Source organism: Gasterosteus aculeatus, chromosome 9, assembly GCF_964276395.1.
Source record: "Gasterosteus aculeatus chromosome 9, fGasAcu3.hap1.1, whole genome shotgun sequence".
NCBI lineage: Eukaryota > Metazoa > Chordata > Actinopteri > Perciformes > Gasterosteidae > Gasterosteus > Gasterosteus aculeatus.
The window spans coordinates 9,181,257-9,207,545 of NC_135696.1; the positions used below are offsets into that span (position 1 = coordinate 9,181,257).

General features: G+C 41.1%; 2 protein-coding genes across 6 annotated transcripts in view; one reads left to right on the top strand and one right to left on the bottom strand.

Moving 5' to 3' along the window:
* Nucleotides 1-12,300: 12,300 nt before the first annotated feature.
* LOC120825674 (uncharacterized) lies at nt 12,301-15,252 on the top strand. 2 transcript variants are annotated; one of them, XM_040187425.2, is made up of 3 exons: nt 12,301-12,591; nt 12,706-12,802; nt 13,134-15,252. In XM_040187425.2, the coding sequence occupies exons 1-3, from the start codon at nt 12,489-12,491 to the stop codon at nt 13,351-13,353; spliced, it is 420 nt and encodes a 139-aa protein (XP_040043359.1). In that variant the 5' UTR covers nt 12,301-12,488; the 3' UTR covers nt 13,354-15,252. The 2 variants fall into 2 exon arrangements, with proteins under 2 accessions (XP_040043359.1, XP_040043358.1); XM_040187424.2 differs by having other exon boundaries at nt 12,311-12,591; nt 13,014-15,252.
* Nucleotides 15,253-15,848: 596 nt separating this feature from the next.
* LOC120825658 (complement C3) overlaps nt 15,849-26,289 on the bottom strand; it is a 30,245-nt gene continuing 19,804 nt past the window's right edge. For 2 of the 4 annotated variants that reach the window (XM_040187391.2, XM_078080459.1), the window contains 22 exons: nt 25,402-25,596; nt 25,155-25,218; nt 24,914-25,003; nt 24,521-24,724; nt 24,148-24,226; nt 23,856-24,015; nt 23,656-23,751; nt 22,692-22,839; nt 22,217-22,302; nt 22,026-22,103; nt 21,786-21,941; nt 21,616-21,678; nt 21,397-21,478; nt 21,239-21,287; nt 21,022-21,112; nt 20,810-20,899; nt 20,625-20,727; nt 19,915-20,010; nt 19,390-19,479; nt 19,189-19,272; nt 18,554-18,698; nt 15,849-18,338 (listed from right to left, as the gene is read on the bottom strand). In XM_040187391.2, coding sequence (XP_040043325.2) covers nt 18,197-18,338; nt 18,554-18,698; nt 19,189-19,272; nt 19,390-19,479; nt 19,915-20,010; nt 20,625-20,727; nt 20,810-20,899; nt 21,022-21,112; nt 21,239-21,287; nt 21,397-21,478; nt 21,616-21,678; nt 21,786-21,941; nt 22,026-22,103; nt 22,217-22,302; nt 22,692-22,839; nt 23,656-23,751; nt 23,856-24,015; nt 24,148-24,226; nt 24,521-24,724; nt 24,914-25,003; nt 25,155-25,218; nt 25,402-25,596 — 2,391 coding nt within the window. In that variant the 3' untranslated portion in view covers nt 15,849-18,196. Of the gene's footprint in view, nt 18,339-18,553; nt 18,699-18,861; nt 19,026-19,188; nt 19,273-19,389; nt 19,480-19,914; nt 20,011-20,624; nt 20,728-20,809; nt 20,900-21,021; nt 21,113-21,238; nt 21,288-21,396; nt 21,479-21,615; nt 21,679-21,785; nt 21,942-22,025; nt 22,104-22,216; nt 22,303-22,691; nt 22,840-23,655; nt 23,752-23,855; nt 24,016-24,147; nt 24,227-24,520; nt 24,725-24,913; nt 25,004-25,154; nt 25,219-25,401; nt 25,597-26,289 lie in introns of those variants that run through there. The other 2 variants (XR_013450711.1, XM_078080458.1) reach the window with 2 other exon arrangements.

Below are 26,289 nucleotides of genomic sequence, written 5' to 3' on the forward strand. Positions count from 1 at the left end.
TCAATACCAATGCTTCTACACGACCATCATAAGTAAACAAGACCGTCAGCAAGTAGGTGTTCTATATTAATGTTTATTTATCAGGTTGAATTCAATGCAAAATCACATAAAATGAAGCAGTTTTACCACGAACTTCTGACGCTTAGTCCACTACTACTCCACTGCTATTTAAAATATATCTAAAATGAAAAAAAATGTAAAGCAAACATGTATCCGTTGCAGTAGTTCTTCATCAGTGACTGTGATCACAGGAAGGATCAGTGTGACAGCACTGACTGTAGAAGTGGGAAAAGGCTTATCTTAGCGTACGTGTTCACAGCAGTAAAACACGTGTGTTCCTGGGACCGCTGTCACCAACAAAGCTCCCGTCACCGCGTTAAAGGCCCGTGACGATGCAATGAGGAATGTTAACACAGTCAATGATCTTCTACGGATGTGACAGTACAAAGTGTTTTTTCAGAAAACGATCCATAATTCAAAAAGAGACGATGTTCACTAATGCCAGTACACAGCGTACTTCATCATCTTCATCAGCAAAATACAATTACGTTCTGCAATGAAACAAATCAACCATCAAGTTAAAAAGAAAGAAAGAAAGAAGAAGAAACGGTTGTTCCCATGTCGGATGGTCTATAAGTGGACTTAAACTATGGCCTCCACTGTACTGGACACAACTGTGGTTTGGCCGATAACACAAATACCATATCTATTAATATATTGTGTTATTTACATTTACATTGAACAGAAACATGAAGATTAATACAGTATGTAGCTTTCCAAGCCAACCCTCCCATGACAAGTTGCAGCTTTTCATGTGTGCATTGTTTGTATGTCACCAGCAATCGCTTTCTCAACTAATTAAGACGAAAACATTCATTGTAAAAATTCAAAACCCTCAAATATGTCACATAAATAAATTAATTGCAATGAAGTAGATGACCTGTTTGTTACAATACACCATTTTTTGAATAGTCCAAATGCGGATCAGATGTGAGAACAGTTCCACATGTTTTGATTAAAACAATTGGTTATTGGCTCCATCACTGCATTTTCAAATAAATGGCAGCAGTGGCACTTAGTGATCTCTCTGTTGGCCCAAATGCGGATGTGGTGCATGTCTAACTTTTGAGTTAAACTAATTCAATCATCAAGCAGCATAAGCAGCGATCCTGTGTTTTGTTGGTTGTCAGCGGGACCCGGGGAGTGAAGGAGCCGCGTACAGCTGCCGGAGGCCTCACGAGCACAGCGCCTCTGGTGTGTCTGATCTCTGGGGAAGAGAACCTTATCCTCCGCCCCCCTCGGCACGCCTGGACGAGCGTGCTCACTGTACCATGAGCCGCAGGGTGTGTGATTACACTGTTTGGGTTGGCAGACCGGGCCGAGACAGTCTTGAACCGACGCCTTCTGAACTGCGAGTAAAAAGACCGGCAGCATTAGAGAGGAACTATTTGAACAATCCCCTGTTTAGGTTGATGGAGCTGAGCGTTGTTGATTCTGGTACAATAGAAGCATAATGGCTTTTGTGCTGAGGCACTTCAGGGGCATTGTGTCATGTGCAGCTCATTTTTTTAATGTTCACAGCTGAAGTCAATGAGATCATATCTGTAAATCAGGGTCATAGACAATCTCTGTTTATGGTGTTTAAGTCAAACTCTGGTAGTTCTGCATGCTTAAGCCCCTTTATTACCAATAATTTACTTGCCATTTTCAATTTATGTCATTACATCAGAACACATGCAATGCTTGGTGACATCTGATCCTCAAATCTTTCCTGAAAAGGTAAAAACTAGTACACATAAACACGTGACCATTATACATGATTTAATTTAATTTAAGAGCCAGTATTCATCTGTTACAGAATGGAATAACACATGATTAAACTAAATTATAACTACCTATGTTTTTTGTTAAATATGTGCCATTGCAGCCCTTTGACTTGTAGTGAACATTTCAGCATAAGGCCTGTTTCTATATATATATATATATATATATATATATATATATATATATATATATATATATATATATATATATATATAATATGTCTTTCCTTGATTGATATATGCCTTTTGAAAAACACAGTGTTGCCAGTTAGATTGTTTGCAGCTCTCCAGGGATGAGGCCTAAAGAAAATTCCCAAATTTACAAAACCATATATGAGATTGAATTGTGGTTGGTGCTTCAGCAGCCTCTTTCCAGGGTGCATCTTGTGAAAACAAGGAAGCGGGGAGCTGCATTCCTCTAAACATCTCCATACAAGAGGTCTACAGCTATTTTTGGACACAACTCCTGCGTCCCACACTTGCACGATCCCCCCGGAGCGTCTGGTGACATCTTTTTCCCAGAGAGCTAAGTATACATGTGTCCTGGGTCATCTTTATTTGTCATCTAGGCAATCCCAGATCAAATTTGTGGTTCCCAGAAACAAGGTTTTGGGCAACGTAGGGAGAAAACCAACATGTGGACATAGTGTTTAAATAAATCATTTAAACATAAATCAGTGGGATTTAACATCTGGCATCAATATATGACCAGATAGATTAGAAATATCAATATGTTATATTGAGCCTGTTTTAGGAAGCAGTCAAGATGTTCTGTTTTACATAATTAATACAGAGCAAGACTTTAATTGTGCAAAATTGTCTTTGATATAAAATAAAATCTTGCATTAAATTTCTCTGTATTTCCAAATGAAGAACCATATTGATTGGATTTTCATCAGAGGGTTGCTACTGTGCATCCTCTCCAGAGTCTCAGAAGTCTGCAATGAGCTCTGGATCTCATGATGTTCTCCAAATTCTACGGCAAATAATGTTAAATGCTCCACGTTCTCTGCTGCCCCATTTAAATAGAGCGTGTTCTTGACTTTCCCCTTCAATAGTCATGCAGTGATGCCCAAAGGATGAATATAATAACTTCCACTGACCTTTTCTCATTAAAAGTATTTTAAAAGTTATACTTGTCTGTCATGTTGACATTTGTAGGTTGGGGTAAGATTTCTTCAAAGTCATTAAATAGTTCGCCATGAAATTTGGGAAAAACATTTACATGACCTTAGAGTGAGCATTGTAATAATGTTGGTGATTCCTTTTCTTCTACTTCTGTTTTATGAAAAAATACTCGTGAAACTAATGAACAGATGAACTAATGACACTAACATTATAAACCCAGATAGTGGACAGTGTTAACAATATATCCGCTTAACATTTTAGCATCGTCACTGTAAGAAATATGCTAATGTTCGCCTTTATGCCAAAGTGCAGCTACACAGAGCGGCTACAGTGAGCTAGCTTGTACCCTCTAACAGGAAATACAATTTGATAGGTCGTGAGTTGAATAGGACATATTGCTTTAGTGACATTAGAATATAGTGGTTAATGGTCAGGATACGGTCCCCATGTTCCCCTTCGCTTCATCATTCCATCTTGGATGTTTTTACATTAACATTACATTACAGGTCATTTAGCTGACGCTTTTATCCAAAGCAACTACATTGCATTTATAACCCATGGCTATTTGTCTCTGGACCGTCAATGATTCAGCAATCATTTTTCACCTAGCTGTATTGAAACTCTTTTATATTTCATCTAAAGAAAATGGAGGCCAATCGTCAGTAAGAAAATCCTTGCAGAAAACAAAAAGCATCTGACACACAGTTGGCAAGAGATTCAAAAAGTCACAACATTGATCCCCTTTGGAGAAGAAGAGAATTTGAAGCTTTCACGTTTGAGCAAAACAATCAATTCAGTCACAACTTGATTGTTAAGTGACAATATACATCTACCTCAATGTAAGGAGAAAGGAAGAAAAATAACTGCAAACAATCACCTGACTAAAAATAAGGTTTCAGCTCGCCTGCTCATTCAAGTCCAGACATTTATTAACAAAGGAGTGGAAGGAAAATAACTTATTGTGTCAAAAAGCAGTCAGTCACTATTTAGTGCAACAGTTTACTGTCTATGACGACCACAAACCTTTTTAATTCCTCTGTTGCATCAACTGCGATTGTAATAGTCTTTTTTGAGCCTTTAGGCCGGACAAGGAAGGAAGGAATCCACGATGCTTCCTTCTCACTGAAGACGCTCTGCCAGCGTGTGTCGTCTATGTTTCTGTCTCAGTTCTGTAGAATCTACCATTCACTTCCATCTTTGACAGTAACTAGAGACAGAAAATCCTGAGTTAGTAAACTTGTTGGAGCCTGAATGGAGCTTAGGTGGGTCAAGTGGCATTGACCTCTGCTAAGTGTTAAAACTTGACGGATACGTCAATCTGTGTAAACAGTGTATTGACTCTGATGTAGTTTGAATTTGAGAAACCAGGATTTTGCCGCCGTTAAAGGAGCTGCATCGACTGGGAGTGGAATCTAATTTCAGCCGTTTCCACCACATTTATATGTGCATGCTGCTCCTTTTTAATTCAATTACACCTTCTCCTTGGTTTCCAAAGGCTTGAACTCACCAAATAAAAGAAATAAACCGATTGTGCTGCAACACTGAATCACAGCTTGATTACTGTCATAGACCAACATTTCAGACTCTGTAGATCTTGAAAGGTTAAGAGTGAAATTACACTCAATGTTAGACCCAACAATGGTGGTGAGAACCACAGTCTAGCCACAATATCACACACTCATCCATCACAGTGAGATAAGACATATATGTAATGGACTACTAATGCATAGTCCTGAACATAGTACAGACTGAAAGGCTTTAAATTCATAATCGGCGATGGAAAAGTACACAAATTATTTAAGCACCAGGATAAAACGGATTGCCATTTCCAGTTGCTCTTTAGTCTCTCTTAACACTACTTGTTATGCCGCATGCACATTTAACAAATGTAAATACACTAATGTGTCTTGTAAAAGGCCACAACTGGAATAATTTAATTTGTGTCACTAACAAACAGCTTCCTAAAGTCTTATAATATTTGTCTCAATGAATGGGGCAGATTTAACTTGACATTTTCTTTCGTTCACATTAAACAGGTTGCTGAAAGGTCATCAAGGAAATTCAGCTAACAACATATTACCTCACAAAGTGCACCACCCATTTATCTTTCTTCAGCTTCACGGCGAACGGCTCGTTAATCTAGATACAATCTACACCAGTGCTGTTTGGACGGCTGCTCCATCGAGTGACAGCCGCCATTGTACATTCTCCAGTGCTGCTTTTCCACAAGGGCCCTATCTCCTCTGGTAGCGTTCAACAACAGACAAGCCGGTTTGACTTGATGGGTTGCACATAGTAGCCCTGTTATCACGTCCACAGGTTCATACATGTCACGATGTTTGCGGTACGTAGAAGATCAAGAGGCAATGCTGCCCTTAAATATGCTTCTGTCAAATGTAACAAATGTGTCCGGGAATAATTCAGGGAAGAAGGAAAGTAACAAGATTGTACGTTCTGGAGGCTTTGAGATGGGAGACCTTTGTCACACATGTTTCTACGATTCATGTCTTCCTTCTGAATTGAGCCCAGCCGATGGTCAAACATGTCTCTCTGCTCCTCTTTGGCCTCAGTTCCCATCACTCCACTTCAGGCTTCCTCTGGCCAACGGCAGCTGCAGGAGAGGAGTATGTTTTTGAAGAAGCTGTTTAACTACGACTCCCCTGTCTGCTTTGTCACACTTACCAAGATAAATAGATGTCTGATGGACTTTGTTCAGATAACGTAATTGACTCTTTGGGGACACTGAGGGATCTACACACATAATACATGCACATCTTGAATGAGACTTTTATACATTTTATACATACATACTTTTATATATGTAAATAATACATAATCAAAACTATCAGATTAGCACTCTTTGGTCTTGCATTTTGATTTTAGGTGAATTCTTACACAGATCATCAGATCCTCTCCTTCAGCCTCCGTCTGTTCAAATGACAGGATATTTATATTGAAAAGTGTTTTTTGAGGCTAAAGTGAAGCGATGTTGGAATCCTTTTGTTCCCATTGTGTAGTAAAGAGGCAGAGGGAGAGAGGGACGTGGTCTGAGTTCATGGGAACTTTTCTGTTTCTGTTCATGTTGTATGTGCCCGAGTAAGAGCGATTGGCATTATGGGATGGGGGATGTCATCTTTACACTAAATGTATTGAACTGAAGTCCGACCTTCTGGTAGTTTACAGTCAAGCATCATTCACACTGCATCCACCACATCCATCATTGGGGACATTTTGTGGAGAGCTGCTACTCAAAACTCTTTCACTGGAACTTTGCTCCCTTTCTTTATTAACTGTGTCATTTTATCAACAGTAAATCAAAACAACGTGAAATTAGAAACTTGTTTTTTGACGTGTGCTGAATATGAACCAAATGGTCAAGACGTTCTGGGGGGGAACTAAACTATAATACATTTTCGGTAAAACAGTTGGCAATAACACTTATTTGAAATTATTTAAAAAAAAGAGAAAATATGTTGAATGACCTATAATCAACGCACTGAGTCACATTATTGATTGACCTGCATACTTTAAAAACAGCTGGACAACAGCCCAGACAGACTTGATGTCCTTTTGGAGTTCAGCTTGCTTGCATGTTTATTCTGCAGAAGTACACAGCTGTGTAATTTCCGACATGAACATTTTGCGATTTCTACAGTTCCAACCTTATCTCAGTGAAGATTTTGCATCATTCCTCCTCGTCCCTTATATCCAGAGTTCACAGCAGCAGCACTTTCAGCGCTTCAGAAACCAGAGCTGACCTTTAATCACCCTCAGTGGCGGATACTAAAATTCACATCAACCAAATCTAATTGTGATAAATTTCCGGTCACGTTTTGACACTTTGTTTCCAAACTAAAAATCCCCTTTCGAGACCGACCCGGCTTTAAGAGAACCCCACACTCATCTTTCCGGAGAAAACGAGCCAGTGCGTTGCTTTCCGTCCAGCCTGCAGTTCCCACACACGACCTCAGAGGCCCGTTTGCCAAACTATATTCATCAATGGCAAGCTGGAGATTGGACCTGGACATCCTCAGGGAAGCTTCCCAGCAAACAGTGCACGGACCTGGGATGAACCTGAGCACCGAGGTGCGGGGGATGAAGCGTCCTGCTAAGTAGTATTGAGTTATAGCAGTTTGGTTGGGTGATGGTGCATGATTTGAGTGATAGATGTGAAGTGCAGATTGTAGTTTAAGACGACACGGTGCTCCCATGGACTGATAAAGGGAGGGAAAAGGTAGTCTATGGCTCCCAGCAAAGGAATCCTCATGTAATTAATAATATGTAAAATGACCACGCACCGGTGAACAATGTATAAAGTTATTCCGTGTGGGATCTTTAGAAATAAGCATGTGCATGTCAAATAAAATATATATTTTAATTATTTTTACATCCTGAACAATAGTGTTTTAGCCTGGCTTAAATCAAATGCGTTGGGAAACATCTGGCCTGTAACTGCTAACAGAATTTTAAAAACAATACTGTATTAAGAGCTGCTGCAGAGTGAATGAATGACCAACAGCTGGGTCCAATGACATCACACGTTAATTCGACGATGAAAAAAGGACGGGTCTGTTGTTAGTTACAGCTAATACCTTTGTGAAACATCTGTAGACAGTGTAACGACTCGGTTCCCTCTTCTCCTGGACTTTAATGTAACACAAAACAGCCTTTGTACTAAATATTTTTCTTTGAGTAAATTGCTTCTCAAACCGGTTGTGTTTTGAAAATAGTTTTCTTCCCTCCTTCTCCCTGTCGGGTATTTGACAGCATACAGTGTGATACGGATTATCGCAGATTTTTGGAAACCTTGTTTAAGCCTAAACCACGTCATGTGGTTACTGGTGGGACAGAGCTAAAGGAGGAGTTTGGTGCTGTGAGTCTTCCTGTTGGAGCATCAAGCCTGAGAATTCCAGCAGAGATCTAATAAGCCGGAAGAATTGAAAGCACCTTTGTGCACATGGACGTGTCTCTACATTAACATCAAAGATAACGATTAATGCAAAATAACAGACACACTGACCTGCTGTACAGCATCTCTGTTGTAGAAACATAAAGTACTGATTCTGTCACAAGCTAAAGCCGAGCTTAAAGAGTAACCGTCTTCAGACCATGCGGGCCGGGGAACAAAGAATCCCAAACTGGAGATTTAGCAGAGACCATTAAATGATATTGTCAGATTTGAGGAGATTATGTACTTTTTAGAAAATTAAATTGAAATAGGTAATGGAGAGAAAATCTATATTGTAAGTTGTGAGGGAGACCGGAAAGCTTTAACTGACTTTATTATTGTTCTTTGCGACGGCTCTCGTCGTCAGTGTTCCCTGTTCGCTCCTGTGTTTGTTTGACGCCATCTGTAAATAAGCCCAACGTGAGAGCTCATTTCCTGTGCAGCATACAGTATGAGGTTTCAGGGTCAGACGGGGTCGAGGAAGTAACGCATTAGCATGTTTTATGGCCCATGTACAAGCCTCTTTTTAACACGGCTTGGTAAAGGTTCACAGGCGTCTACCTGGGGCCTCCAACCTTGATCTGACTCTAATTGGAAAGAGCAGCGATGACATCAGGAATCATTAAATCACATAAATATAAATGTCTCTGAAACTGTAAGTCCCACATGGCTTATTCTCTATTAGTTATTAACTTCATGCTGCCACATGTCTGGTTTGTCTTTGATATATGTGTCCGTACTCATACGGAATTACTTTGGGAAAACAGCGGTGAACTGACACAAGCCGATGAAATTAATAAGCAATTGCACTGTTTAACACGGAACATCTGAACAAGTTTAGTGTCCCTTTAAATTGATAATTTACATTATGCACCTAATCTGATAATGTGATACTTTATATCTGAAATTGTAATGATCAGATGTGAGACTAAATTGATTGAAGAAGAAGTATTTTTTTAAATAATGTATAAATTATGTGAGTTGGGAGTAAGTTTACAAGACAAAGACCTTTCACAAAATCACTCTTACAATCATTTGAACTAATTAATTATGTACTGACAATAATAATAATAACAATCTCACATTTTCCTTTCTCATAACCTCTGCTGTATATAATAAGAAACCTCCATCAGCAGCGAGTCTTTCACCATGTACAGATGTCCCTCGAACTCTGCAGCGTGATCACAGAAGAATCCAAATAATCCAAATAAAAGAGGCAAACAAGCAAATACTCGGCCTTCGTCTGTACTAAAATTTACCGTCACAAGTTTGACCGACAAGTGCAATAAATCAAGGCAGGACCTTCCCGCTGAACCACGTCAGAACAAATGGACCGCCCCATAATGCTAATTCCCCACCAGCCCCTGTATAAACATGGAGGCGGGGGAGCAGAGGGTGAGGAGGGGTGAGGCTCAGCGATGAGGGATGGTCAGGAATTTACTGGCCGGTCAGCGACAGTGGGGAGGGTTTGGCAAAGATTGTAGGGGAGACGATTGATTGAGTGGACTTCATTTTACGTCTAAAAATGGTGGAAAAAAAGGCATCAATTGAAAAGCCCCTTCGAAAAAATGATTACCCTCAGTGGATCCACGACGTGAATGTGGACATTTGGTTAATCAAGGCCTTGTTTTTTTGGAGAAGTTCAAAAGAAGAACTCAGTTTTTGGGCCAAACTGAAAATAACTGAATGAGAAAAAATATTTTAAAAGGGGGGGAAGGAAAAAATCCAAGGAAATAGGGACTCATTATGAGGATGTTGGGTCGAAGCCAGTGTGTATAATAAACACAAGTCATTGAGCAATACAGGAAATCTCTCCTGCTCAGTGGCTGTAAACTACTGAAGATTAAAATGCCTCAAAAGAAAAATATAAGACAAAATACTCGGGCTGCCAGATAAGGACCTTTATGGGAGAGACGAACGAGGTCATTTGTTAACAGTGTGCTGCGCTGATAAGTGAGGTGCTGGTGGTGGATAAGCTGTGAAAGTAAGAGCGAGCTTTAACACTGACATTAAATATTCTATATAGTGTGTTTCTTAAAGCTGACAAACTCACAGATACACTTCTTATTCAAGCTGGCAACACATCAAGAAGGCTCATGAAATATAAACATTATAAAAACTAGATTGTTGTAAATATGAGAGAAAGATGTGTCAGTATCTGCATGAGGATGTGTGCTAGCATAGCATAGCGTGTCTTAATCCTATTAATTTAAAATTAAGGAATATATTACAACCTAAAACTATACTTATTGAATTGGAGTGTTTCTTAAATGTTTATTTTGTTTGACTTTACTATGTATTGTCACCAGTTTCTTCAATTTAGTCGCATTTTGTATGCACATTTTTATGTCTGTCATGATATATTCATGGCTGACATCATTATCAACCACAGTTTTACTTAATCCTTTTTTGATCTTTTCATACACTATGTAGCCAATACCTTTATGATCTACGTGCCTCTGCTACAATTTGTATATGAAATTTTACCAAAAACATTACGAAAACTGAATAGTAGCTCAATTGAACTTTACTCAGCAAAGTTAGCGGACTAACATTTTAAATATCGAATATCAACATACTGGACGTAGAAGAAAAAATCTAGAGTCAGGAGTTCAAACTAGAATTTTTCAATCAGATATCAACCCACAAAATACAAAATAAACCTGATGGCTCTGATCTCTTTTTGTTAATTGAGCTTTGTTTTCAGTCCAATCAAGCAAAAAAAAAATGTTCCCAGCTTTATTGTAATTCATCCAAAAATTTAAATCGATCGACTTTTTATCACCAGGTAGGATGAAACGAAAATGAACATTGAAATGGTATTTTGTGTGAGTACATGCGCATTAAGTATATGGTAATACTACAATCATGATTAGAACCACGCCTCTATGATGAAAAAAATGTTACAATTAAAATAAAAGCATTTCATTTTATTATTCCAGCAGGTGACCCATGATACATTTCGGAATTTCCTCTGCAGTGTAAATATATTCGTTTTGAGTGGAAATATTGCCGTTCTCATTCCCACTGCAGCTGCCACACACGGTTGGTTTATGCACACTGATCTGCTCAGATAAACCATACCAACTTAATGCCTCCCACACGCCCCCTAAATCCAAAGAGCTTTGCTCTGCAGAGAGCCGGGGTGGATGTGATAATCAAACAGGAGGTTGATCATTCGTTCTCTCCACCTACCTGATTTGGAGTATAAAGGTCACCGCCTGACTGAAGATCAAGCTGCCTGACCGATGAACTGAGAGCTACGTTCTCTCAGGCAAGCTCTGACATCTAGTGGAGGATGGTTGAATCTCAAACATAGCAGCAAAAAAAGATGTAGACTAAGTTATCTAATTTACAGTTTCTGCTGATATTCTCTGTGTTGAGAATGTGTGAAGGACAGCTTGAGGTTGCGATTGGTGTCCAGTTGTTCCATTACATCTGTATGCCATTTTTGGTTAATTACACTATTTCTCTCAAATTAACTAAATGAAGTTACAAACCACTTCCTGCTCTTTCCTTTAGCTTACAACACTCACTATATATCATCATGTGAGGCAAATCCACCCTTTGAGCAGGTTGACACAAAGGTCACTCACAAATTCTCTGCAAGTTCACTTTATAGAGCAGCTTGTCTCGTCAAACAGGGAAACAAAACCCTGCTTTAATTAGAAGCTTAACTAATTGCAAAATATCTCCAACGATGCTACAGGGTGAAGTGATGCATGAGGAGAAAAGAGAATGCTGTCTTTGTTGCCTCATGGCTGCTTTTGGCTCTGGCATCGGCCCGAGGACCTGGTCCTTGTTTCATGGAGTCCTTTCCCCAAAACACACAGAACAAGCAGCGATGAATTAAAAGGCAACCGGTAGAGACGTGTGACAGTTATGGTCCGTACGTCCGAGTGTGACGATTTAAATGCTGTCTTATTAGAGCACTCTTTTGTTGTAAAGATGTGATTCGGCGGAAGGATGATCATTTCTTAGTGGCTTAGGTTCTTCAGCTTCTCAAACTTCTGTTGTCATCCTATCACAAGTTTTTCATTTTATTATACTATCCATATATTTAATATTAGACTTTGGTAAATTGCAATGGATCTTCTTTTAATATGTCAGACATTTTAGAGAAGATACAGCTGAAGCCCTTTTTAGCTTCAGATGGTTTTTAGTGTGGGACATTAACTTATGGATGCATCATCTAACATCAGATTGCTTTCAACAACACAAAAAGTTAAAAAGTCAATATTCAAAGCTAACTGGTGAAGTTCCTCCCACTCATTTTGGTGGTGGTCTTTGCTAACTGAACTCATGCAAACTCTCTGGTTTGGGGTTACCACACAGAGCTTGTTGCAAACACTAAAAAGGCCCAACCTCCCCTCAGTGTGCCCCAAAAAAGCTGAGCAGAATAATGAACAGTAAACAAGGGGAGCAGAAGGGAGGGAGAAGATGGGGTGTCCAACTTGAACTGAGGGCTTAGACAAAAGAAGGGGTGTCTCCACGGTGACGGAGTCGAACTGTTTGTGTCACATGATTTTTCTATTGAAACCAGTGAAGCTCAGCGTTCAGTCCATGTTTTGGAAGCCAATGGCAGAAACATGAGTGGAGCCCGACAGGACGGAGCCATGACGGCAGACAGCCATCTGAACGGGACGGCGGCTTTGGGGCTACACGACCAGGAGACGGACGCAGCTCTCAACGGTGTGTTGTGCTGTGTTATATCAGTTCACTTCCACCTCAGGGAACCGAAGGAATGCTACTTCCGTTTTACTCTTTCCACTGAAGCCCGTTCTTCCTTTTCCTTATTCTTCTCAGAGTTCCAAGTGTTTAACATCGTCATCATTGCCCTGGCCTTGTGCATCCTCACTGTCACCGGCCTGTACTGCGTCACCGTCTGCTACAACCGAACCAGGTGAGGATCACGAATCCGATGTGCTTTGATTATTTCTCACCTTTACTTCTTTCCATGGAAGTTCCCACGCAGGAGGAGAGATTCCTCGTTGATGTCTTAATATTAAGTGCACTTGCACTGAGTGTTGGTACTTCAAAGAATACCGTGCATTATAGAGCCCGAGGCATTAAGTTACATTAAGAGTCACTAGTGCAGTCGTCTTCTCCACCAGGCAGTCAAAGAGAGCCCATGTGTATGAGAGTGCAGTGACCCGGGGCGAGCCGGCGGACCCCGTGGCCGTCAAAGCAGTGAAGAGGTCCACCAGCTTCATCAACCCTCTCGCCTTCTTCAGGAAACCAGAGGCGGCCAGGGACAACTCCAGGATCTATTACATCTACAGCAACCCGCTACCCGTGGGACTGAAGGAGGAGGAGGATGAGTGGGCCGCTAAAGCCCGGCAGGCACCGGATGAGCAAACTGCAGCGGCGCTGCCACTGTCGTTTCAGCAGTACGCCAACGATCCCAACAGCGGAGTCACCTTGGACCCTCCCATATTCTACATGCAGCTGTAGAAGGTGGTGAAGAGTCATGCTGTGGGGTTGCAAGGGAGAAAGTTGTCTGAAAGTGTCGAGGCGCACTAGAGACACGTAGCAACCCCAAATGTCCGAGCTTTGACTCTGCAGATGTGTCAAGACGTGTCCCCATCTACAGGCTATAGAAAGGGAGCTTTAAGTAATCATAGGACTAAAAAATAAATAGACTAGGAAATAACCCAGAGGATTTCATAGTGGCATCGCCACGGTTATCTCAGCAAAAGCATGGATACTACAAATTGATATGAGAAAGCCAGCATTTTAGTCTGCGGTATGACGTCTGTACGTGTTTACCAGGTAAGGTGCTTCAGATGCTGTACAGTTGCATTACGGGTATTGTAGGATTTGAAAGCTTAGGGACTACATTTTGGGATACGCCCACCGCTGCTCCAATTATGATTGAAAACTTGCATAGCATCCTGCTAGAAGGTCCATAACTCCCCCAGCCAGTATTTCATAAACAACAAAGACCTTTAGTGCGTGTCTCACTCTGGTCTTTGCATCCATCTGTGTTCTCTAGTTCCGTAGCCCTGTAACATTTTTGTTTAAAGCCGTCACTTGTGAGTTGTGTGACATTACAACATCAAATCACCGGTGTGGTAATTTAAAACTTTAGTCTACATCCAAGTTAAGAAGCGTGTCGGATTTTGATGGATTCTACTGATACCTGTTCTAACATCACTGGCTAGATGTTTTAGGCGATAGAAAGCAGAGCAAGAGTTTTCTGTCCCTAAAGATGGAGGCAGGTACCTATGGCGTTTTTCATCGCTAGTAGTGTTATTCAGCCCTGCTTTTTATTTGTGAGTCCCAGTTTTGTTTGTGTAATTCTGTAGGAGTTGACTTGTAGGAGGAGACTTGGTCCTTCTTCCGCATACTTCAGTTCTTCAGGAATATACAATGAGAGACTCAGTGTGTTTACATGATGGTATAATTCGAATCTTTGCTTAGTCGGACTATGCTCTCTTTCAGGGAAAGTGCTATTATCCCAATATACATGGCAGTGAATAAATCGAATCATTGGCCGAAAGCATGTCATATCCGATAGGTGCCGCTGTTTTCATTACAACTAGTTGTGATACAGCCATTTCCGCTTGACCTCTTCACCACTACCAACAACAACCAACAACAACAACATCAACGTTACGAGAAAGATGGCGAACGGAGAGCAAGGTGAAGCTACATCCCTCTACTGTTTTTGCATGATGTTAATAGGAGCACAGCGAATGCAAATGGCGCTATTGGCTGATTTGATAACGGAGAGAAGACGTCGTCGGGATCTCAAGCATGCGCAAAGACGCAACGTCCAGTTCCTTATCCAATTCACCGTTACATGCCGCAATAGTCAAACTATCCACTGGATCGGATCGAGTTATCGGGGGTGTTAGTCGGATCGTAGTCGGACCGCACACAGTCGGACAAAGGTGTTCACATGAAACGGATAATTCGATTTCAGTCCGATTAAGCCAGTTATTCGAATCCATGTAACCACGCTGAGTGAGAGGGAGGGTGAGAACACAACTTGTGGCATAATGACATTCTCTATGACATAATCACATGTGTGTGTGAGAGTAAGAGATGATGAGTGAGTGAGAATGTACCTAAATCACAATTTAAGTACTTCTTTGACGAGACTGCTGCTCTGATCCTAGGATCCTGGAGGGGGTGTTGCCTCTGACAAAAAGTTCTAGTCATTATGTTACAATCTGGTGTCTTACCGATAGTCATATGGAATTTGTTGCAATGAGAATAGAGTAATATACATATATTTCACAAGTTTTTTTGCAATGGAAAAGAAAGATATCTAAAAAGTTTGTGATCGCTGCAGTAAATCAGAAAATTTGTATTAAAAGACTTTATAAATTTAATATAGACACCTTATCCACAGTGTTGTCTCTGGCATTCATCGGCAGCAAAGTACATAACATTATTTGTTTCTAAGTGACTCACCGTCATAGTAATCAGAAACAGACACAGCAGCTGGTTGAAGGGCGGTTCCTTTCATCGTCTGATGGATGGTGGTTTCGCTCTGAGGAAGACTGACACAAATTGATCTGCGCTCAGCATAAGAGCTCTTGCAAAGCACCATCCGGCCTTCTTCACCCTCTGCTCATCCCTCATCGCGCCTGGTCCCACATCGCATTGGATTTCGTAACCAGCCTACACCCCTCTGACGGAAACACAGTTATTCTGACAGTGATTGATCGTTTCTCCAAATCGGCCCAACTCATTAAAGAGACAGCAGAGTTACTGCTGCAGAAGGTGTTCCGCCTGCATGGTCTGCCCATTGATGTGGTCACAACTGGCCCTGCAACTGTCAAAGTTCAGTTGCCGGGGGCCATGAAGATCTACCCCACCTTTCATGCCTCCAGGGTGAAACCTGTCCAGGAGAGTCCTGCCACTTTCACAAGAAATTACATATACATTCATATTCAGTATTCAAATAGACTGAGTGATGTGAATGGTCCACCAGGTAATTCAATTCAATTCATTTTATTTTTATTTTTTTTATTGGACCTGGGTCCAGAAGGAACTACAATCTACGGAGACCTGTTAGGCAAGAAAGCATAAAAAACTCCCGGAAAGAAGCTGAATTAGTCATGTGCATTAATAAAACGTGGATTACTGTAGAAAGAGAGAGTGAGAGAAGAGCTCGGTGTGTCCTAAGAAGTCCCCCGGCGGTCTAAGCCTGTAGCAGCTTAACTAAGGGCTGGTCCGGACTAACCTGAGCCAGCCCTAACTATAAGCAAAATCAAAGAGCTTAAGCTTTATCTTAAAGAGAGCTGACCGAATCTGCCCCCCGGACTGAAAGTAGAAGCTGGTTCCACAAAAGAGGAGCTTGATAACTGAAGACTCTGTCTCCCAGCCTACTTTTTAAAACCCTAGGAACAACAAGTAACCCAGCATCTATGGAGCGCAGCTGCCTTGTAGGGCAATACGGTGTTACAAGCTCTTTAAGATAAGACGGTGCTTCGCCAACAAGTGCCTTGTAGGTGAGGAGAAGTATCAGAGAAGTTAATAGAGGAGTAATATGATGCCTTTTCTTAGTTATTTTAATACACGTGCTGCAGCATTCTGAATAAACTAGAGAGGCTTAAGAGATTCACAAGAGCAGACTGATAACAAAGAATTACAGTCTAGTCTAATCCAGAAGTAACAAACGCATTAACCAATTGTTCTGAATCACGTTTTCATATTACGTAGATGAAAAAAGGCAGTCCTTGAAGTCTTCTTTATATGAGATTTGAAGGACGTAACCTGGTTGAAGAAAACTCCAACATTCGTGTGTCATGTGGGGCTGTGTGAAGTGGGCGGAGTCAGCAGCCCAGCATAATCAACAGGACAGCTGATCACACTTTGCGTGCCAGCTGTAGCTCGTTTTCGCCACCTATATAAGACTCTCACAGTGTCCCTCCTCTCATTGTCAGATCGTTGTTTGATGTCTCCCGTTTGATGTCTCGTGTGCGTGCGTGCGTGCGTGCGTGCGTGCGTTCCTTCCTGTCGGCGGTCCAGTCTCGTGCTTCGTATTGTGTTCCTGTGTTCCTGAGTTTGTCGTCGCCGGATCTCTCTGACCCTGGGCTCATCATCATCCCTCTCCCCGGGCTACGGGCTGACCTCCCCACCCATGCGCCACCCACCACCAGGAGGATCTCGGGAGCTTGGGGACTGCAATTATTGACTCTGACCTAATAAACTTTGGCTTTCACTCGCATATCTGCTTCCGCGTCTTAGGATCATGACACATCAAAGTAGTTCAACTAGTGCAGGTCGGCACTGGTTGAAGGCAGGAGACTAATGACTAATAAGATGCTCTTGCGTTATGGAGAGCCTTCTCATATGTTTTAAGGCCGTCTTGCCAAACTGGCCTAGATCCTTCTGATTTGGTGGAACACCATAACCGCACAGTTTGCTTTAGGTTCCGGGTTTGAGGGTTTTACCGAGGAGCAAACGTCCTTCTTGTTGCCATTCTTCTTTCCAGAAGAGCAATAGCGTCCAGCCCCACAAAATAACTTTGTTCTTCTATTTAAAAATGTTTCTTTTACTCATTCCAATTTACTAGCTTTGAGTTTTTAAGCATACACTTAAAAGCAAATAAAACATTAATATTTACTGAATGTATAGAATTGAGAGATGTGATGAATACAAGAAGTTATCAACCTGTGTCAATTGGCAGTGGGGAAAATCTTTTAGATTATAGAGCTATACCAGCTTGCCCTCCATAGCGTTATCTTGGTGGGCAATATGGTATTATAAGCAAGATTTGGTATTATAAGTTTGGCTAAAGTAAGATTTAAGATCTCCTGCTTGTCTTTCCCTTCTCCCCTTGCTTCATTTTTCTGTATTACACTTTCATCTTTCTTTCCTCAGCGACCGCTTTATTCGGATTTTGCTCGTCCTTCCTAATTCCTCTCAACCGTTTGTCCTCTCGCTCCTCAGCAATTTGTTACCTGGTCTTCTCCTAAACTCACTTTACTTGCCACTTCGCTTTGTTGAAGCGTTTTAATGTTAAAAAAAAGATCACAGCTATTGACAAATCAATTCAATTGACAAACAGGACTTTGACTAGATTAGAAAATGCAAATAGATCATTTAAACACACACCATTAGATTAAAGGAACGTTTTTCTTCTTGGGAATTTGACCAGTTGGATAATTTTTGTACATCAATGAGAACACGACTGTTAATAATGGTTTTGAGTCCATTTGATTTTAATTACTACAGTGTAACATTGTTGGCCCCAATAGATCTCATAATCTGGAAAGATTTACATAGAAGGATAAAATCCCAAATAAAAGTAATTTGAAAAACATTTTGTTTAGTTTCACTACTGCTGACACCCAAACGTTTCGTACTGGTCGACCATATTCTCAAAGCCAGTACAGGTAGGTCTGTATTCATCCTTTTGACACTCTGCGTCTGTGGGCCAATACTCAATCCAGGTTCTCTCTCTAAGAAAATACTGAAACCTGAGGAAAGAAAAGGGAAATAAATGCATTGGTTCTTCTTAACAGCTATCTGTCATACACAAACATATGAAATAGCCTCCTCCCTCCTTTACGTTAATTTACTCTGCCAATAGAGACAGAAACATAAACTAGAACTTGATTTAGTAACAAACAGCATAAAACAGTTAAAACATTTACACACACACCACACACATTCCTATTAAGAAGAAGCTTACGATTGGTCATTTTCCTTTGCTGTAATATCTCGGGATGAGCCCATGATAAGGTAAGTTTTGCCTAATCTCAAATCCAACGACTCCCTGCAATGCGCAAGACTGATGAATGTGCGCAGTTTATTCAAAGGACCCACGTCCTTGCTTCCTGTAATTGAGACATGAGATAGAAAAGATGAGAATTAAATGGATAGTTTAAGGTTCAGTACAATAAATTAGCAAAGTATACATATTACTAATGCAACATTTGAATTATACTTAAGGTAGTTGTGATACGCTAATTATATAACATACACACTAGAATAGGTCAGCCTGGCTCTGTTAAAAGGTAAGAAAAACCAGCTACTGGCACCTCTAATATACTATCTAACGATAAAAAATAAAATGACTTGCCTTAATTACTATAATTTTCTTCAGAGAATAATCACCTGAAACTAAGAGTCATGTTTTTACCTCACAGGTAGATGCAGCCAGACTACAAAGAAACATTTATTGTCAAGGACAAACCAGTAATGAGTGTCTGCTTGTTATCTATTAATACAAGCTAATTACACTGGCTGCTACAAACACGTGAGTAAAACTAGTTTTCTCCTCCAACTCTGACAAAAGGCAACTGTCTTAAAATGATAATTACTCACCTTCTTTGATGGTTTTCAGAACTCGCACAGTGTTCACATCAATGGACGGATCTTCTTCAGACAGTTCCACTTTCACTTTGTACGCTTCGGACAGAGCAGTTGCAGACTGTTAGCAGCCATGTTTGTACTTGCTATATTTTATTACAACAACATACATTTATTTGTATAAAAGTGCGTATCAATGCAGTCCAGCTCACTTACCAAAATCTATTTTGTTCTCTTCAGTCTCACATATCTTTTCTGTGCGCTGATCATTGCTGACTTGGTCCTTCTTCTGCATACTGCAATTCTCTGGAAATACACAATGCACAAAGGGAGAACACAATCGTTGACCCAGTGACATAATCACGTGTGTGTGTGTAAGAGTTGACGAGTGAAACTCTACCTAAACGACAATAGTACTTCTTTAGTGAGACTGCTGCTCAGATCCTAGAATCCTGGAGGGCGTGTTGCCTCTGATAAAAAGTTCTAGTCGTTACAATCTGACGACTCACTATTTTATATTTAGTCTTATTCAGCATTCACATGGGATCAGGCAGACCGAAGCAACAGAATCAGTCTTAGTCTTTAGTTGCAAATGCTTATTTTTTTTAATAAATTTTTAGGGCTAATCATCCTTTGTAGTTTTAGTTGACAAAAACTGAAAATGCTTCATTGGACGAAAAGGACATGCAACATATTGTGTGTATGTGTGTGTCCAAGACTAAAAGAGGACTCATCCTGTACCTTCAGCACATGTGCACTCATCTTGGGGATTTGTACAGAGCCGTGTTAACATGCCAGCTTCCCTCTCTGGATGGTAGAATTTCAGACAATGTTTTTCTGCAATGGAGAAGAAAGATATTTGCAAAAGAGTTTGTGATTGTTGCAGTAAATCAGAACATTTGTATTTAAGTATTTATTAATCTAATATTGACCGCTTATCCACAGTGTTGTCTCTGGCATTTATCGGCAGCAAAGTACATAACATTAATTAAGCATAAGGTATTGTACTACCGTCCAATAATGTAACAGTTCAGGGGTGTTGTTACCTGACGCGCAGGTAAAAAAGTAAGAGTGAGATTAAACCAGCGAGATTAAAAAAAGTAAATAGCTGCCTTTCAGCACAAAATAGTAATAGCCACCAAACGTTGTGTATCGCATTCCAGTAGGTGAGAGAAAAAAATGTTTCCCGTACGTGCGTGTAAACAGCATTGTATCCCGCACCATCTCATACATTCACATCGCTCATGACGCCCACCTTAATTGTCCGGTTGTGAAAGCTGTTACTTTGAGTGCGCAGTGATATGGAACGCTCGGATCAATGTGAACAGCAACTGTACATTATCGCTCAATAATGACCCCCCCCCCCCCTTGCCATGACTCACTCTCAACCAATCAGAACGCTGGATTTCATCTACCCGTATAACAATTGTTTCTAAGTGACTCTCACTCACCGTCATAGTAATCGTAAACAGACACAGCAGCTGGTTGAAGGGCAGCTGCTTTCATCGTCTGATGGACCCTAAAAGTGATCTCCTCAGGCAGCGTGTGAGAAACCTTTGGACAAAAGTAAGATGAGATAAAGACACAAAGAACAAGGCAGAGACAAACATATTGGCAGGAAACTGGGATGTCTTACCTTGTTCAGGTAGATGATGAGTGAGCCTCTATCTGACAGAACTGTGTTCATCTCATAGTTTGCAATGGTGCGAGCAGGTCCTTTGGACAGCTACACACACACACACACACACACACACACACACACACACACACACACACACACACACACACTGTCAGAACTTTATCCTAAACACAGCTGCACTGGGTTTACATGTATCGGTCATATCTTACTTGGTTCAAGTCATTTATGTCAGCAGTGAAGCCGGTTAGCAAGCCAATATCCAAGATTGACATGGTTGCATCACGCTCGGTGTCCTTATACCTACCCAAAGAACAGCGGCATGAACAACATGAGAGAAAGAATGATGTTAATTAGGTTGGAAAATGCTCCGTATATACAGACATGTTACTGTGACACTGGTCGGTATGACGTCTTTATCGTACTCACAAAACCTCTATTTTCAGCTTGTAAACCTTTGGGTCCACATCCATTTTCTCTGCAGGAGCAAAAGTAATTTCTTAACTCGTGTTCAGAACTTGGCAGAATCAAACTGATACTATTCATTTGTTTGTTATCATTGTGAGAGAGGGAGTGCACCTCATTACCTGGGAGGAGCTGCACGGACAAGTCAAACTTCTGACAGTCGCTCTCCTTTTCTTTAGGCCGAGTGTAATACAGCGCCACCATCTGTCACATCGGTGAAAGTGCATCGTAAAAATGAAGTCCACACAAAGTGGAAAATGTGTTTGGTCTCTGAGATTCAGATAGGACAAGAACAATGAACAGCTGATAAAAGTCATAATCTTAAAATATATTGTGTTTACCCTCATTGTTGCTTCTCCTGAACCGGTGGCAGTCACTGTAACATTCTGGTTTATGCTAAGGGACTGTAGGAATTTAAATACACACACAAACAGGTCAGCAGAACAAACCTACAAGTAACAGGAGTGGCGATATGATGAGCCACAGAAAGTTTGGATGAGTGTCTTCTCACTTTAGATGTTCTGGTGGTGTAGTGGTTTTCCCTGTTGAAGTTGTATTTGTCGGCATTTTTCCAACCCTCAAACAGAATGTCCACATTCAGGTCATACTCTGGTTCTTTAGCGCCGGTCCAGTACTCTGCTATTGCCTGGTACACCATTATGGTCGCCTAGAGAGAAAAGGAGTGTGAAAACAAGACTCAGAAAAAAGTATAAAGTATAAAGTTAACAAAGGATGGAGGAATCATTGATACCTGAGTTGATCCATAGCCTCCGCCATGTCTCTGCTGCTCGTTGAACCATCTCACAACAGGTTTGGCATCTTCAAATTTCTTTATTAACAGAAGGAAAATAAATGAATTTTCCTGTGGCCGGTGGTTGCATATAGTTCAGTGAGGCAAACATGGATGATGACTGAGTTGTATGTTTTGTGGGACATGCTCACCTCGGCTTTGACCAGAGCAAGCAGAGCATAAGCTGTGGCCTCCAGAGTGTGAACACCTCCACCAGAGGTTCGCCAGTGGTTTCGCTCTGAGGAAGATGCATACAAACAGCTTTTTATTACAGTAATGAACCTGTAACAAGCTTAGTTCACTCATTCGTCAATCTCTCGTCTTATAGTAAAATGAAAAAGAGGAAAGTAAAATTTCTTAGAGACAGTCATTTTTTAAATGTTTTTTTTATCTTTCTACACAAGAGCCCAAGTGGGACAAATTAAGAAAAATTAAGATTATTGTATTGTTCTTAATCGGTCTCAGTTGGGTTCTTGTGTAGATATATAAGATAGAGTATTTAAACAATGTTGTCCAACATACAGCTGCGTTGCTCACGCTAAAAAAAACTAACTGCTAAATTGTTAGCAGATGTGTCATATATAAACAATACAACATTGAATCGGTTTCTGAAAAAACTGTTGTTACCGGGGGATACAAAGTTGTAGAGGATCTGCTGGTACAGTTTGCCTTCATTTGCCAGAGCATACGACGTCATGGCAACAGCATATGGGTTGACGAGGTTGGGCAGACGCCTTTCCAGGTAGGTTACTGCATTGTTTAAACTGCCTGCAGTCTGGACGAATGAAAAAGGAAGGAGAAAGAACAATGAGGCGAGAACAGTCGGATCAGCAGTCATTTCAGATATTCAACTCTATTCAGGAATGTTGCAACATTTGATCCTGAGACATTATCCAAGACCAAACTGTCCCACCTTTCACCCTCTCATATTAGCTAGACCAAGGTGTACTACAAAGTCAGATATGTTGTCATTATCAACAAGTCACATGCTTTGAATGAATCATTTTATCTCGGTTGACTATTCAATAAACCAATCCCCTTGAAGAGCAATTGCAATTTGGTTTATGGGGTAACCGGGGTGCTGAGACGGTTTTGTTTCCCGACGATACTGGCTGAGAGCTCGGGGAACATAAACCACAAGGAGCATAGACTGGAAAAAAGGAGAAACAGAATATCGGTAAGGACCAATACAACACACTAACTATAATCGCAATCACAGATCGGGGCTGACAGTTTCACGTACAAAACAAGACTAACAATCCGGCAGGAACGAGACACCAGGTGGGAAATTACTGATGGTACATAGCTGGCTGCTGCTCTCACCTCAGTGCTGACGTCTCGCCCCCTCGAACGCTGGCTGGTGCAAAACACAGAAACACAGAAACACCCAACACCAAAACCCCTCTCCAGACAAAACTGACCAAACAAACACCCCACGAAGGAGGAAACATGACAGTGCCAGTGGCTAGAAAGGGAACTTTTAGGTCAATTGAAGAGCTCAAGCATTTTGACTAGTAAACTTTCAACCATCCTTATTGTAATTTAGATCAGGCATTTAGATCAGGGGTGCCCAATACGTTCAGTTACTCACATTAACAGTGTCACCACATAGCGCGCGTGACTCCTGCATGGCAATGAGGCAGAAGGCCGTCATGGAGGCATCTGAATCTTTGCCGTGAACATCCCCCTACACATGTAGACACAAACGTGTTGATTTATATAAGGTTTTGGCCAATGGAATGGTTTCCATCTTATTATTTAGTATCCGTGTTAAGAAATCAGTTCACATACAATCATCTCTCCGTGGATCACACGCCCTCGTTCTACAAACACGCCATCAGTTTGCTGCGTATTGAGAATCAGATACTTTATAGCGTCACAGATGTGATTCTTTCGCATAGACACCAGACTGTAGGCCATGGAAAACACCTTGGCAACGTAGGCTGTCAGCCTGAGAGAAGAGAGGAGACGCTTAGTTTCCTTTGTTTGCATATGCAATACACCAACTTCAAATAGTCAGAATTTAGTTTAAAGGAGGGTGTGGAAACATTTCAATGAGTAACTGGATATTTGAAAGCCTCACCAGGTGCTACTTATTTGTTCGTTGGTGAACACAGCAAAAGACCCATCACCTTTAAGGTAATTCAGCTCATTCAGGTAGCCTGAACACAGACAAGAACATACAACCAGTTAGTGGAGCTCTGTTAGCTTTTCCTCCTGATACAAGTCAGTCTTTTAAATGAATCTGCTGGCATACGTTTTTGTTTATAGTTCATTTTATATAGTGTATGTATTAGTTTTCAGACCATTAATACTTAATACTCTGCTTTGGTCTGTAAGGTCATAGTTACATGAACTGTTGCTGCCTTACGTTTTTTCTTTTAGATACTACCTCTACAATGTCAGAAACTTAAAATCCCATCAACGAGATCCACAGTATCCGTGGCAATACCTACCGGTCTTGATGTGTTTGAGAGCTTTGTTACGTTTGTCAAAGCCCACAGTTTCCCACTGGTTGGTTCTGTCCAAATACGTTGTTGCAATGACAGGTAGGGTCATTTTTATCATGTTCTGCTCTCCACTGCCTGAGGGTTGTTGGATCAGACTATCCATAGAGGAGCCGCCAACGGCGCTCACTATTGTGGAAATTTGTTCTCTCCCTTTATTCACACACAGAACAAAAAGATGTAAATGTTAGAAATCAACATGCAGAAACATCTAAAGAAACATGCAACGGTTCCCCACAAGCAGTGAGGTGGTCATTTCTCAATAGGAATGATGCCAATTTACAACACTATTTTACAGACAATATGTCACATGGCGTGCCCAAATATAGGATCACATCTCACCTGTCACAAAGACCTGTGTGATAGTCGGTGTGCCCGGAATCAAATCTGCCTCAGGAATTCTACTGTTGAGAGTTTCTTCTTGTTTACCAGCTGAAGGGATCAAAGTGATAAAATATTATAATTCCAAACTACTATGTAATATAGGTACACACACACACACACACACACACACACACACACACACACACACACACACATATATTACAGTAGTACATACATAGATACACACATGTTAACTCACCAATTCCATCTTTAGAGGGGACGAGAGTTACATTTTGTTGAGATGTAACCAATTCACCTCGAGGCTGGAAAAACAACCACAAGAACAATCATTACAATGACAACTTGACTTGCTTGCATTTGTTTTGATTTGATTTTGAGAAGGCTGATATAGTACACATATGATTTAAGGTTAAGCCCCTAATGATGATGATGATGATGATGTTTGTCTATGCTAATTTAACACAGTTAGTCTCTCTCTCTCTTACCACCACCCGCAGATTCTTCCAGATTCCATCTTGGAGCGACGAATCTTTCACAGCTGCTTTGACCTCTATGCGGTGCTCTCCTTCTTTCATAAGAATAACAACAAACGGCACAGAGCGTGTAGTTTGGGGCCCTATTCTGACCTCCTGATGATACTTTCCACGTTTAGAAGCTGCGCTGCACAGATCCAGACGCACCTGGAAAACAGGACGAAGACGGAGAAAGAGAATAAAGTCTCAAGTGTCTGTGGTTGATCAAAGATGAGATCCCCATTGAGCAGATAACGGGGATCAGTTTTATTTTATACACCTTCTGTCACGATCATGCTTGGCTGTTGCTGTTTTTTGAGTCTTGGGGCAGAGGCTGGATCACTCCTGCCATCACACCTGTTAAGAATCAACCCTCGTTTGAACACCCTTCTTAAGGATCTGCAGGAGCTCCAGTCTTCGCCAGATTATCTTGCTTCTAGAGTGGTAATGCGGCTTCCACTTATCGCTTCTGAGAGAAGTTGTTTCCTGAGTTTTTACATTTCGCCTTTGTCTCCCCTAGCTTACCTCCCGTCGCCGGAATCTGCTACACGCTTGGAGCCTTCACCGCCTTCCGTTTCGCCCCCTGCCTGCTCGCCCCAGCATACAGCCAGCACCCTCCTCTCCTACCTGGACTCACCCTCTGCTACAGTAAGGACTACCAACCTCACCACTGGATTAATCATTCCTTTCAACCCACCTAACCGTCTTTCTTTAACTAGTGCCCCTCCTTTCCTGAGGTTCCTCATTCCCCCCACCTGAAGATCTTCAACATTTCTACCAATAAACATTGTTCTCACTCCCATCTCTGCCTACAGTATCTGCATTTGGGCCATCACATTACAATAGACAGCCGTGACACCT